This window comes from Apiospora kogelbergensis (assembly GCF_038363985.1).
Source record: "Apiospora kogelbergensis strain CBS 113332 chromosome Unknown utg000001l_segment0_segment0, whole genome shotgun sequence".
In the NCBI taxonomy this organism is placed as follows: domain Eukaryota; kingdom Fungi; phylum Ascomycota; class Sordariomycetes; order Amphisphaeriales; family Apiosporaceae; genus Apiospora; species Apiospora kogelbergensis.
In genome coordinates this window covers 5423743-5435967 of record NW_027117418.1, presented here as the reverse complement: position 1 = coordinate 5435967, position 12225 = coordinate 5423743, and the positions used below count along the sequence as shown (strand labels likewise).

The 12225-nt window shown below is 56.2% G+C and overlaps 5 protein-coding genes across 5 annotated transcripts; 2 read left to right on the top strand and 3 right to left on the bottom strand.

Moving 5' to 3' along the window:
• Positions 1–627: 627 nt before the first annotated feature.
• PG998_001744 (glycoside hydrolase) lies at positions 628–1651 on the top strand (the record flags this gene model as incomplete). The annotated part of the gene is made up of 2 exons (XM_066868562.1): positions 628–1451; positions 1525–1651. The coding sequence occupies 2 exons, from the start codon at positions 628–630 to the stop codon at positions 1649–1651; spliced, it is 951 nt and encodes a 316-aa protein (XP_066736977.1).
• Positions 1652–1846: 195 nt separating this feature from the next.
• PG998_001743 (uncharacterized protein) lies at positions 1847–6657 on the bottom strand (the record flags this gene model as incomplete). Its single annotated transcript, XM_066868561.1, is given in 3 exon segments — positions 1847–2059; positions 2070–3608; positions 3667–6657. The coding sequence occupies 3 exon segments, from the start codon at positions 6655–6657 to the stop codon at positions 1847–1849; spliced, it is 4743 nt and encodes a 1580-aa protein (XP_066736976.1).
• A 497-nt stretch (positions 6658–7154) lies between these two features.
• On the top strand, positions 7155–8339 carry PG998_001742 (methylthioribose-1-phosphate isomerase; the record flags this gene model as incomplete). Its single annotated transcript, XM_066868560.1, has 1 exon — positions 7155–8339. The coding sequence occupies one exon, from the start codon at positions 7155–7157 to the stop codon at positions 8337–8339; it is 1185 nt and encodes a 394-aa protein (XP_066736975.1).
• Positions 8340–8539: 200 nt separating this feature from the next.
• On the bottom strand, positions 8540–9832 carry PG998_001741 (acetylornithine deacetylase; the record flags this gene model as incomplete). The annotated part of the gene is made up of 1 exon (XM_066868559.1): positions 8540–9832. One exon carries the CDS (start codon positions 9830–9832, stop codon positions 8540–8542), a length of 1293 nt encoding a protein of 430 aa, XP_066736974.1.
• A 390-nt stretch (positions 9833–10222) lies between these two features.
• Positions 10223–11926, bottom strand: PG998_001740 (uncharacterized protein; the record flags this gene model as incomplete). The annotated part of the gene is made up of 2 exons (XM_066868558.1): positions 10223–10723; positions 10799–11926. 2 exons carry the CDS (start codon positions 11924–11926, stop codon positions 10223–10225), a joined length of 1629 nt encoding a protein of 542 aa, XP_066736973.1.
• Between the last annotated feature and the right edge of the window lie 299 nt (positions 11927–12225).

Here is a 12225-nt window from a genome sequence, read left to right as displayed (position 1 = left end):
TCTCATGGCCCCGATTCCAATTCCATGAAACAAACCCCTTGTCAGCTGACCGGCGGTTGTTGTTTCCGCGCGTTACTGATCCCATGCGGGTACCCCTGATACCATCTGCACCGATTCAGGTACAATCTTCGTCAGTTATTGGGGGCAAGCGTTTCCCTGCATCCTTACGTTGCTTGTGCTCCCCCCAGGGCTTGGGCAAACTGAGATGCCTAGGACTGGCCCCCGTGTTAGAGACAATGAGCGCCCCGGAGTCACAATGTGATGGCCCAAGATCTCACGGTTGACGTAATATTTCCCTTGTTGGTCCATGGCAGATATCACCATCAAGATACGTTAACAGTAAGCAAATGAGTATCTACTGGTCAGCCTAAGTGCTTCATGGTGAGCAAGCCTATCTATCTATATAATATCCATCCCCAGACCCGATTTCAGACCCCGGTTTCTTTTTTTCTCCCCATCTCCTTCATTCCTGTCTTCACACTCGACATAGCAAGCCCATCCCTTTTACATTCATTTTCAAAGATAACTGGCCGGCCAGCAGGGGTTGTGATATACAATCCTTTATCGCTTTCGCACTTTCCCCTACACCAATATCATCACACACACACACAAACACCCCTCGCCACCATGCACGCCCTTCTCAGCATCGTAGGCCTGTCCCTACTCAGCGGCCTGGCCCAAGCCGCCCCGGCCGCTCAGCTGGAAGGGATCGACAAGCGCGGCAGTGGCGGGAGCGGCCCCAAAGTGGGCCTGGCTGTGGCCGACAAGAATCTCCAAGACCTCAAGGAGATCGTGGACAAGGACCAGGGGTCCAAGGTGAGCTGGTACTACACGTGGGAGCTCTACGAGAGCCCGATGATCCGAGAAGCCAACCCGGACGCCGAGTTCCTTCCCCAGGTCGGGCCGCACGACCTCGACCTAAGCAATCCGGCCAAGCCGAAGCTTCTGTCCAAAGCGGCCGACCAGCTCCAAAATGTCAAGAAGAGCGGCTCGAAGCGCCTGCTCTGTTTCAACGAGCCCAACGAAAAGGTAGAAAACGGCGGCACCGGGCTAAGCCCCGACGTCGTGGCCAAGTACTACAAGCACGTCATCATGCCGCTGCAACAAGACGAGGGGTGGAAGATCAGCCACCCGGTCGTGTCGAGCGGCCCGCCGGGCCTCGCTTGGTTGAAGCAGTTCCGCGACGCGTGCCGGCGCGAGAACGGCGGCGCCGACTGCCCGACCGACTTCGTCTCGGTGCACTGGTACGGCCCCGCCGCCGGCTTGGATGGCTGGACGGGTCAGCTCCACGATTTTTACGGCAACAAGGCCGAGCCCAAGTTCTGGTTCACCGAGCTGGGCGTCCCCAAGGCCGGCCAGGAGGGCCAGGGCACGCCCGCCGACAACGCGGCCCTCCTGAAGCAGGCCGACTCCTCGTTTAGCAAGGCCAACTTTGTTGAAGCGTACGCTTGGTGAGTAAATTCTTCTTCTTCCATGATGGCAACTGCTGTTAGGAGGTCATACTGACGTGAATGTCCCCAAAAGGTTTGGTGCCACCCGGCCGAACAAGGCCAACGCTTGGACAGGCGCCGGTGTTTCTCTGTTTGGAGACGACGGCAAACCGAATGCTCTCGGCAAGATGCTCATGCTTGGTCCGTCGAAATCTGGCTGATAGAGTTTTGTTGTTCATTTCAGTTTTCTTCTCATGATTAGCGATGGCGTTAGTTTTCTCGTTTGGGGCATATATATATATCGGCGGACAGGACAAGCGTGGCATATTCATTAGTGGCTCATTTCATATCTATTTCAACCACAAACCTATCTTTTCTTTCCTGGCTGCCCGTCCCTTCAGTGATTTCCCCCCATCTCAAGCCACCACTCTCTCCGCCAAGCCACTCCGGACTGTCTCGAGCACTAGCGGGCCACCGCCGGGACCACTGGCGTCGAGACTCAAAGTAATTCGTTCTCGGTCGGCAATGACTCTGACCGTCTCGCCCAGGTTCCGGAGGTCAATTTCACATGGCTCCCCCTGGCCCGTCAACTGGTGTGAGGGCACCACTGCCACCGGCTTCGCCTGGCACTGAGCGGACCTCCCTGATGTCGATGGTGGGGTACGGTAGCCAACCTTCTCGTTGCGGGATCAGGAGCAACGGGATGTCCGCCTCGGTGGCATCCGTACTGTTGAGATTGTCATCGCTAGAGGGCGTTGGGATGACGAAATGCCCCTTGCGCCGGCCGCCCACGAGCCATGCATCGCCTGGTGCCAATACCTCGTAGCAGAACTCCATGTCTGACATATTTGCCATGGGGGTAGTGGTATCCCAAACCCGTGTCCATTTCAGATGTAGTGTAGCGGGGACGAGCTGGTTAGTTACAATGGCAGCTGTCTCGGATTTAGGTCCCTGGCGGAGCTTTTGTGTCGCATCATTTGGTTGCAGGCTGATGTCTGCGGTATGCACGATGGTAACGGGCGGAATATCTACGGGAATCCAAATAGATCGAGATTCCGCCGGGGCTTCTTGGGGAAGAGCCAGCGAGGGATGCGCCGACTGCCACTTCTGGATGCACGAGACCAGGGTTTCGGAGATATTGTTTCCCTCGGAGTCTTTCCCCAGGCCCGCGAAGTATCTTTGCCAATTCAATTCACTGAGGAAGTCGGTAGAATATGCACCCGTGAGTGTAGCATGTTCCAAGGTTTGAGCGTTGAGGTCATATCGCACAAGCGGTACAACGGTGTCGCAAAGAAGACGACTGTAAGCTTGGAAGGGAGAATCGGCCAACGACTGGGTAATCGATCCCGTGACAAGATCGATGATTTCGTCGTGGATGATACTGTACTGAAGCTTCAAATACAGCGTCTTTGCTGTCTTCTTCGTTATTTTTACGCCCGTCTTCCGCGTTATCTTGTACAGAAGACTGGCGGGCTGTTTCGGAAAGACCACTACTGCCTTGTCCATCGGTAACCCAAAGTGAGACTCGAAAATATCCGAGTTCTCAAGCTCACTCTTGAACAATCTCAAGGGGCTGCTGCTGGCAGTAGATACAGTGAAGCGAGAGAATAAAGCTTTGTGTTTGAATACGTCCTGGACATTGACGCCCAGAGCCAAGGAAATAGGTATACTGGGTGTCGCCGAGAACAGGTAGGTCCCGTACTCGGTGGTGTAAGTGACCTCGATCCTGACGGACACGTTCAGAACCTCTTGTTCCACAGTGAATGGAAATCGAATCTTGAATTTCGCATGCTTGGGCAGCACGTCAAACTTGAACAGGCCGCCCTCCGGTTTCTGAGCAAACTTGTAATCTGTATCCGTGCTTTGTATGCATTTTCCTTCGGCAGTCAGGAGGCGCAGTCCACTGGTTGCAGCTTTGACGCGCACCTCGGCCTTGACGAGCTGGTTCCAACCCGAATCAAACTCGATATCAACGCTATTATTGCGGTCTAGCTGCACGGTACTGGCTGCAGCAAGGCGTGCATCGAGCGTATTGGCACGATGGTAGATTGTGATCCTGGGTGACTTCAAGAAACCACCGCTTGCGATGGGCTGGCTGATATCCCGCTCATAGTGCAGGCACAGGTTGCTGGCAATGAAATCGATCTTATCGACGTCGTACGTACCGGGAATGACGACCTGACACTCGGTCAGTGATGCTGCCTTTGCTGAATTGGATTGGGCACGTAAAACTTACTTTGCTATCAAGCTTGAGCTTGTTCCGCCCAGGTTTGATCACGATAGGGTCCATCAGCTCGAGCCAGATCTCCCTCTGTGTTCCGCCCGCGTGGCCAATCATTCGCAACTTGGCCTTCTCAAGCGGAAACTCGTCTACAAGTATACTAGTAGCTTTGAGGAGGATAGAGAAGCTATCTCGGCCGTCGTGATATTCAGGAGTGGCCTCAACCTCTACGCTGGAGAAGAAATTTGCAAGTGGTATGCGGGCTTCGTTTGCTGCTGTTTTCGTCTCAGATAGTAAATGACCGAGAAATCCCTTGATAGCATCATTGTCAGGGTACTCTTTTGCTTCTTTCTTTCCGATCCGAAAAGAGGACCGATGGTGCTTTCTTTCTCTCTCGGCGGCAGCTGCTTTGGACAACAGCTTCAAAACGACTTTGATATACTCGTCTTTCCTCTGCAACTGTTTCAGGCAGTCCGAATACATGACGAGCATTGACAATTCGAGAAGACTCCACCCGCTTTCCCCGAAGAAAGGGGTGGTTCTGTAGAAGAACGCCGCCGCCGCCGCATAATCGCCCATATGGTACTTGAGCACAGCCAGATCGGCCATACTAGCCTGGACGGAGTGTGTATGGTTGGACACAGTGTAGTGTCTCAATGCCTTGTCCGTCAAAGACTCATAAAGCCGGTAAAAGTCCTCGCTATTGTCTAAAGCCGCTCGTAGAAGCTTGCTCTCGATTCCAGCAAGAGACACGGCCGCTTCCGCTGATGGTTGCTGATCCTCTGGTACCGATTGCGAATCATCATCAAGATCAATTTCGACCATGGCTATAAGTGAAGACTGTCCGACAACCGGCACGGACGCCCAGCCATCGCTCCATGCTCGCTTTTTACCGCACTCTTCCAAGATGTTTCGAGATAGAATATGAAGCTCAGCTCTTCTAGCAGCCAATTCTTCTAGTCCGACCTTCAAGAAAGCGTTGTGCCTCGCTATTTCATGTTCCGATTTGCCCGCCCCTGGCCCAGGGAAGAAAGCCGGGCTCGGGGGCGGACGCCCTGCACCAGCACTACCGGTACTGATCCTTAAAGATGATTCCCGGGCTGGGTGCATCATTGTCTTCGGTTCCGGTATAGTTGCCTTTTGCTCGGGGCCGTCAGGGGTAGCCAAAGTCGAAGGAGGAATCGGGAGAGCCTTGGTCGATGTCTGCGCAAGAACCTGCTGTGCAATTGAAAACGCATATGAGGCGACAAGATTGTCTATAACCTCCGTAGTTGCGGCATCTATGGGTGGCGTTTCTTGGGAATCACCTTCGGACTTGGCCTCTTTAGCTAAAGCTGCTTGCACATCGCTCCGCATAACCTGCGACACCGAAGGGATGAACTCGAGCGTCCGCCGGCAGATCTCTGCCAGCATGGACAGATTTTCGCTTTCATTCTCCGTGTGGTTTGGCGGCAGTGCTCGTGGTGCCACACCTTGTATCACTGAGTCCTGCTGTTCTTTGAGCTTTGCTAGGAGCTCTTCTCTAGTAGACCATGCGTTACCGAGACGCAACAGGAGTGCAATTTGTCGCGCAAAAATGTAGCATCTAAAGTCAAATACTGAGACGTTGTTTTCAAGAATGAGATCGCGATAGGGCTTCTTGGATGCATTGATCGGGATCTCATCGAAGGCGTCATCACCACCTCTGCTGGTTTTGGTTCCTGTGGCTTGCATATCCACAACCTCATCGTCGTCTTCTTGGGCCTCGAAGATGAGCTTATGAGCTCTAAGTGCACTCTGTTTGAGCTCGTCTGTGAAACCCAGCAGCGCGCTAGCCGTCGTGCCCATATTCCCAGTTCTCTGGTCTTTGATGATCATGTCAAGCCCTACGCTCAGCTCATCGTATCCAACTAGAGCGTCCTCAACCAAGCCTACACTCTCGAATCCGCGAGCAAGCCCCTCCTTGAGAATGAAGAAAGTGCAAAAGTTCCAGCCCGGCAAGCTCCGCTGGTTGTCTTTTTCTTTGATGTCATCTTCGTATTGGGTGACGCGCATATCGAAACTCGAGAGAATCAAGCTTCGCATCTTGATCATTAGATCTTCCCATGAAGCCTCGTTGTCTTCAGCACTCTCCTTATAGCCGCTCGGCACGGCAGGCACGACGCGCGGTAAGCTGTCATAGGGAACATCGTTGATTCCAATCCGAATCTGGGCAATGTGGTCGACAGCGCCCTTGCTGCCTGAGTTAAAGTCGCTTCGGAACTTCTCCAAGAGCGTACTAGACCCTGGCCTCCATTTAGAAACCGCGGATGTCTTCTCAGCAGCCCCCGAGTCTCCCTTGCCGGTCACAGGTGGTTGGGTTGCGGCCACTGTGTTTGGGATAATGACGTGGAGGACGAGCCATTCGAAAGCGTCGTGGTTCTCGGCCGTGTTTGTCTTCTTGGCGCCGGTCCCAGGTGTCTGTGTCTTGATCCATTCCCGCACCTCTTGGCGCACTCCATTTTTGTAGGCGTCGTTATCATCGCAGCGTACGAGAAGGACCTTGAGATAGGGGGTTCGTCGTAGGCCGGGGATCTGATGCCGGCGCGCAGGCTTGCTAGTCTGGTGGCCGGCCGTCTTTTCTAGCGAGGCGTCTATTGATAGGGTAGCCCCTCCATTGCCGATCTGTGTCTGGAAGCCATCGTCGCGGGCTATGGCGCTCTCGGACCGTGGGCGGGAGGGGAAAAAGGGGTCGGGGGAGAAAATAGGACGCGGGTCGACGGAGCCTTCGGGCGCAAGCTCGACGTGTAAGGTATCGATGGAGCGTAGTGGCCCGGCATGAGACTGCCAGTGCAGATTTCGTAATGGAAGCCGGGGAATCAAGCCAGGTGCCAGCAGCTTGTAGACTCCATGGGGGTCAAAGTACTCGACTGCCGCGTGCTTTAGTAGAGATGCGCCAAGTTGCAGGTTGTTCACGGGCCCGGTCCGATGCAGAGGGGGTGCAGAGGGCATACCGGTTACTTTGGAGGTGGAATAGGGCTGTTCCATGGTGAACAGCGTTACTTCTGGATCATGACTTCATTATTCGGACTGGATAGGATGCAATTGTCTGCGACCGGGCGATGTCGGTGTTGCTTTGTTGGTGCGGGTGATGGTGTTGCTACGTGGGTGTCTCTGGCTCGGGCCTGCACTGGCCTGGTGATCCCTGTGCTGGTCCCCGTCGCGCTAGACCGGTACCTTCTTCAGGTACCGACCCGGCGGCCGGGCCTAGCAGAAGGCGGTGTAAAGCCACGCCGGAAATCGATTGGCTCAAGCGAGTCATCTTCGAGCATGTCAGCATGTCGCCATTCCGTTTTGATGGCGGGGTCCGGCAGAATCAGAAGGATCTCTCCCTCCCCTTGCCAATCGGTGGGATACGCCCAACGGGCCGGCGAACGCGTAGGTGTATTTTTAGACAGATATTACAGGCATAAAAAAGGTATTATCATTCGAGTCCGACTTTCTGCTCATCACTTCAGATTATCTGAGAGTGGCCAGAGAAAGAAATGGCTTCTTTACAAGCCATCCGTTACACGCGGGGCTCCCTGCAGGTCCTGGACCAGCTCCGTCTCCCGCATGAGCACCACTATGACCCGGTAACTACGGCCGAGGAGGGCTTTGACTGCATCCGTTCTATGCGTGTGCGCGGCGCACCCGCCATCGCCATCGTCGCTGCTTTGGCGCACGCCGTCGAGCTGCAGAACGGCGCCGGCCCTTCCTCGTCGCCCGCCGACACCATATCCTACATCGACTCCAGGCTAGACTACCTGTACGAGTCGCGACCCACGGCCGTGGACCTGGGCAACGCCATCGCGAACCTTAAGAAGATCGTGAGGGGTGTTGACGTCGCCAGTCTGGATCAGGATGCCGCGCGGTCCGCCATCGTGAACGCCTACATCGAGGCGGCCGAGGAGATCTTCCGCAAGGACACCGAGACTAACCTCAAGATCGGCTCGCACGGCGCAGAGTGGCTTCTTGAGAATGCGCCGATCCATTCGGCTGAGGGCAAAGTCGCGGTCCTGACGCACTGCAACACGGGGTCCCTGGCCACGTCGGGCCACGGCACCGCTCTCGGCATCGTCCGGTCTCTCCACGCACAGGGCGCGCTGTCCCATGCCTTTTGCACCGAGACCCGGCCTTACAACCAGGGCAGCCGTCTCACTGCATTCGAGCTGGCTTTCGAGAAGATCCCCTCTACCTTGATCACGGACTCCATGGCCGGCGCGCTCTTCGCCACCAGGAAGCACAGCGACTACATCGCGGCCGTCGTCGTCGGCGCGGACCGCGTGGTTCGCAACGGCGACACGGCCAACAAGATCGGCACGTACGCCTTGGCCGTCTTGGCCCAGCACCATGGAATCAAGTTCATCGTCGCCGCGCCCACGACTTCGATCGACTTACACACGGACAGCGGCACAGGCATCAAGATTGAGCAGCGCAAGCCGGAGGAGCTGACCCAAATCAGCGGCGCCGTTGTAGGTGCTGACGGCAAGGTGGACACCAGCCAGTCGGTCAGAGTGGTCACAGCTGATCAGACTATTGGTGTCTGGAACCCTGCGTTCGACGTTACTCCTGCCGAGCTGATTGATGCTGTGGTCACCGAGCGTGGTGTCGTGACAAAGGGTGCCGATGGACGATTCGATTTCAAGGAGATTATGCCTGAGAGATGGGCCGAGGTCATTGGAAACTAAACAAGACAAATGACATGGGTTATGGGGAGACGCACAAAACGGCTGACATTGCAAAATGGCCTGGGATAAAGGGTTTTCTCGACTGCATTGCGTGGGGGTGGTATCGAGTTAGTGACTAACGGGTGTATACCAATGCTACAAATGTACAAAGCCTTTCGTTTCATGTTGGGCTAAATACGCCTTGAAAGGTTTTTAAGAATCTAGTTTCCCAATACGTGAAGTACAAGCTTCTTGTAGTCCTCGACAGCCTGTTCCAGCTCCTTCACCTTGATTGCCTCGTCGGGTCCGTGGGCAACCAAGATCGAGCCAGGTCCGTACAGATACCGCGTGTGGTTTCCCTTCAAGTTCGGGACGTCGGTGCCATAGTTGACCGTGATGTTCTCGAAGCCGGAGACTTCACAGTCGCAGTCGACGGCGCCGTAGATGTTATGGCAGTTCATCTCGAAGGCTTCGTCGTCGACGCTCTTCAAGGTCTCCCAGAGGCGCTCCTTGACGATCTGGCCGCCACTTTCGCTGCCGTCCTGGGGTCCGATGGCAACGCGCAGGACGATGTCGGCGTGGGCCTTCTCGGGGATCACGTTAGCGGCAACACCGCCCTCAATGCGGCCAATATTGACGGTGGTGTTGCCGAAGCGCTCGGAGCTGCCAAGGTCTGTGTCCAAAACCTTCACGAGCCCGCGCATGAGCACCTCAGTGGCGCTCTTGCCGAGCCACGGGTAGCCGCTATGGCCGGCGTGGCCGCGGGCGTAGACCTCGCAGCCCACGAGGCCCTTGTGGCCGCACGCCAGTTTACCCTCGGTCGGCTCGCCGAAGATGGCAGCCTCGAAGCGGGGCGGCGGCTCCAGCTCGTCGAGCGTTGCGCTGAAGTAGCGCATGCCGTCGCCGTCCACCTCCTCGCCCACGACGAACAGCAGCATCACGTCCTCGCCCTTGACTTTCTGGGCCTCGAGCAGCTCGAGCACGGCAATGACCTGCGCTGCGACCGCGGCCTTGGCGTCGACACTGCCGCGCCCGCTAATCACCGTGTCGGCATTCGGCTCGGGGTCGGACGAGGAGTACGGGATGAAGGGTGGGACAGTGTCGATGTGGCTTGAGACAAGCAGCTTGGGGTCGGGGTTGCGCTTCGCGCCCGGCCAGGCTAGCACATTGAAGCGAGGCTTGGCGTCATCGGCATCGACAGACGACGTAGAAGAGGAGGAGTTGGAGGACGGAGGGATGAACTCGAGCTGGGCGTGGAAGTTGCGCTCCGTGAGGTACTCGACCAGAAAAGTACCGACGGCATTCTCATTGCCGCTCACCGAAGAGATCTCAATAAGCTGTTTGTGGAGAGAGAGGAGCGCATCACGGTAGCCGGGCGAGCCCCCTGTTGCTGCCGAGGGAATGTGGACAGGTCGAGTGTCGGCAGAGAGACCGTTGCTCAGCGGCTTCTGCAACGAGCTTGCGAAGGCGGCGGAGCCACCGAGCAGACATGCGGGGAGTAGCGGTAGCTTCATGGCGGGAAATTGGCCAAGATCTACGTCCAACAGGCTGTCAATGGATAACAACTATGCAACTGCCTTTTCGCTTCGTCTTGAAATGTTTACCTCGTAATGTAATGGCGATATGCATGGACGCAACAATTGTTGACCTAGCTTCTTAAAGAACGCGATGACGCAGGGGCGGCCGGTCGGTGGGCCTCGGTAGCTCCAGCGCAAACGGCTGGTGGCTGGTCTTATCAACCTGTTCCTCATTCAATTACCAATAGGATTTGCTGATGGTGATATCCATCCAGTGGAGAGCTGAGAGCTGGGGTCTTTCCAATACTACGGGTATTCTTTGTACTGAATCGAACGGATACGGCCTACTCCTTGTCCGATGGACGACGGCGTACCTGGTAGGCCGCATCACTGAAGACGAAGTCTAGTCCTCTCGTAATCCTCCATCACAGCCTTCCGCCGCCCCTCACCCCGCGGCACGAAATTCACCGCGAAGTCCTCAGAGCCCAGCACAAGACCCCCGTGGAAGCCGCTCTCCACACTTAAATCCAGTGGCTCCTGGGCTTCCATCTCGAACCCCCAGACCAGCTTGGCCGCCACCATGAGGACGCTGTTGATCGCAAACTGGTCGCCGGGGCACTGCCGCCGGCCGCTGCCGAACGCATAGGTGGACTTGCGGCCCTCGGCATTTGACTGCTCGTAGATGCCGGGCCTGACCCCGTAGGCATTTCCCAGGTATCGTTCGGGGTCGAAGGCGTCGGGATCATCATATAGCTCTGGGTCGTGCTGAATAGCCCACGTATTCTGCAGCACTACAGTACCTTTAGGTAGATGATATCCACCTACCGTGTCATCTGCGTCCAGGACGTGCGGCAGGTTGCTGGGAGCGGGCGGTCTCCAGCGGAGGACCTGTTATGCAGCGAGACGTGAGTTTACTGTGTCATTGCTCGTTCGTCACACAACTGAAGAGAATAGGGTGCGCACCTCTGAATAGCAGGCTCGGAGATATGTGAGCTTGTTTATGTCCTGGGGCTGCGGAGGTCCGTTATGCGACCCGCATGCGCTTTCTATCTCGGCCTGTGCCTTTTTCATGATCTCAGGCCGCGCCGCCAGCACCTTGACCAACGTCAACGCCGTCGAGTAGGTAGTGTCAACCGCGGCGTCCAAAAGTCCGCCACCGAGGTATGCTAGCTGGTCGTCGTCGAATCCAGTCCTGCCGCTCTCCTCCTGCGTCCGCAGTATCCTGGCCATCAGTGACTCGTACCTAGGCGGCTTTTGCGATGATGGAGCTGCCGCTTTGCTTTGTCTACGCTCCTCCTTCGCGGACTCTAACATCATGTGGTAAAACCATCGCTGGTTCTTGCGCAATTCCCGAGCCGCGCGCTTCCACTGGGCCAGGAATGTGGGTACGGACTTGAGGATGGGGAACATGTCGACGGGCGGCGCCACCCCGGGCGTCAGCAGGTTCAGCCAGTTTTCCTGGTTACGGTAGAAGAGTTCGATGAGCTCGGCTTCCTTCTGCTCGCCGCGGTGGCCGCAGGTTGCCAGCAGCGGGGTCGCCAAAGCCCAGTTTCGGAAGTGGTTGGCGAACTGGGCCGGGTCCACAGCAAGCCGATACATGAGGTGGGCGGCTGTGGCCTCGAGGATGCACAGCACCTGCTCGATGCCTGTGGGCCCAAGGAGGTGTCTGACGACAGCGGTACGCCACTGCTTCAGGTAGCTATCGTGGGGAAGGAAGAGGATGTGCTGGGCCCCAAGGACAATATGATTGCGGACAATGTAGTCATTTGGACGACCCGAGTAGATGGGGCCGCGCTTGTCCAGCAGGTCTCGAACTAGTCGAGCACTGTTCAGAACAACAAGGTTGCCTGGGCCGGCTTTGAGCCCAATAATATCTCCATACTTGCCTCGCCATTCCGTGAACGTGAGAAATGGCTTGGGGGTGGCGAAGTGGTGGACGTTTCCAATAAAAGGAAGAGCTGGCGGGCCTGGAGGGTAGTTTCGAGGCCGCAGCGACTTCAGGGAGAACCGCACGAGAGCTATAAGGGACGTGACAAGGATGCCAATGAAGACCCCGAAGACCCAAGAACGAGGCTCAGAATTGATCTCCATTGTGTATTACTCCTCGTCGCCTCCTAGATCGCATGGCAACTCGAGCGAAGTGTGCAAGCAAGGGAACTCGCACAGCCGGTGCGGATAAGTACTTGTATGGACAACACGAGGAGTTCCCTGTTGACGGCGCCCCCGTTTCCCACCAGTCATATGTCAATTGAATTGGAGAACCTTTGAGCGAAGTAGACCTTCTCCGTTAGGGCTTACTTCGAAGCCATTGCCTATCCAGGCCGGTTTTCATGCATGTTTTCCATGTACGAAGCCTCCTATTTCGGAAGCCCACGCAGTCGTGCATGAAG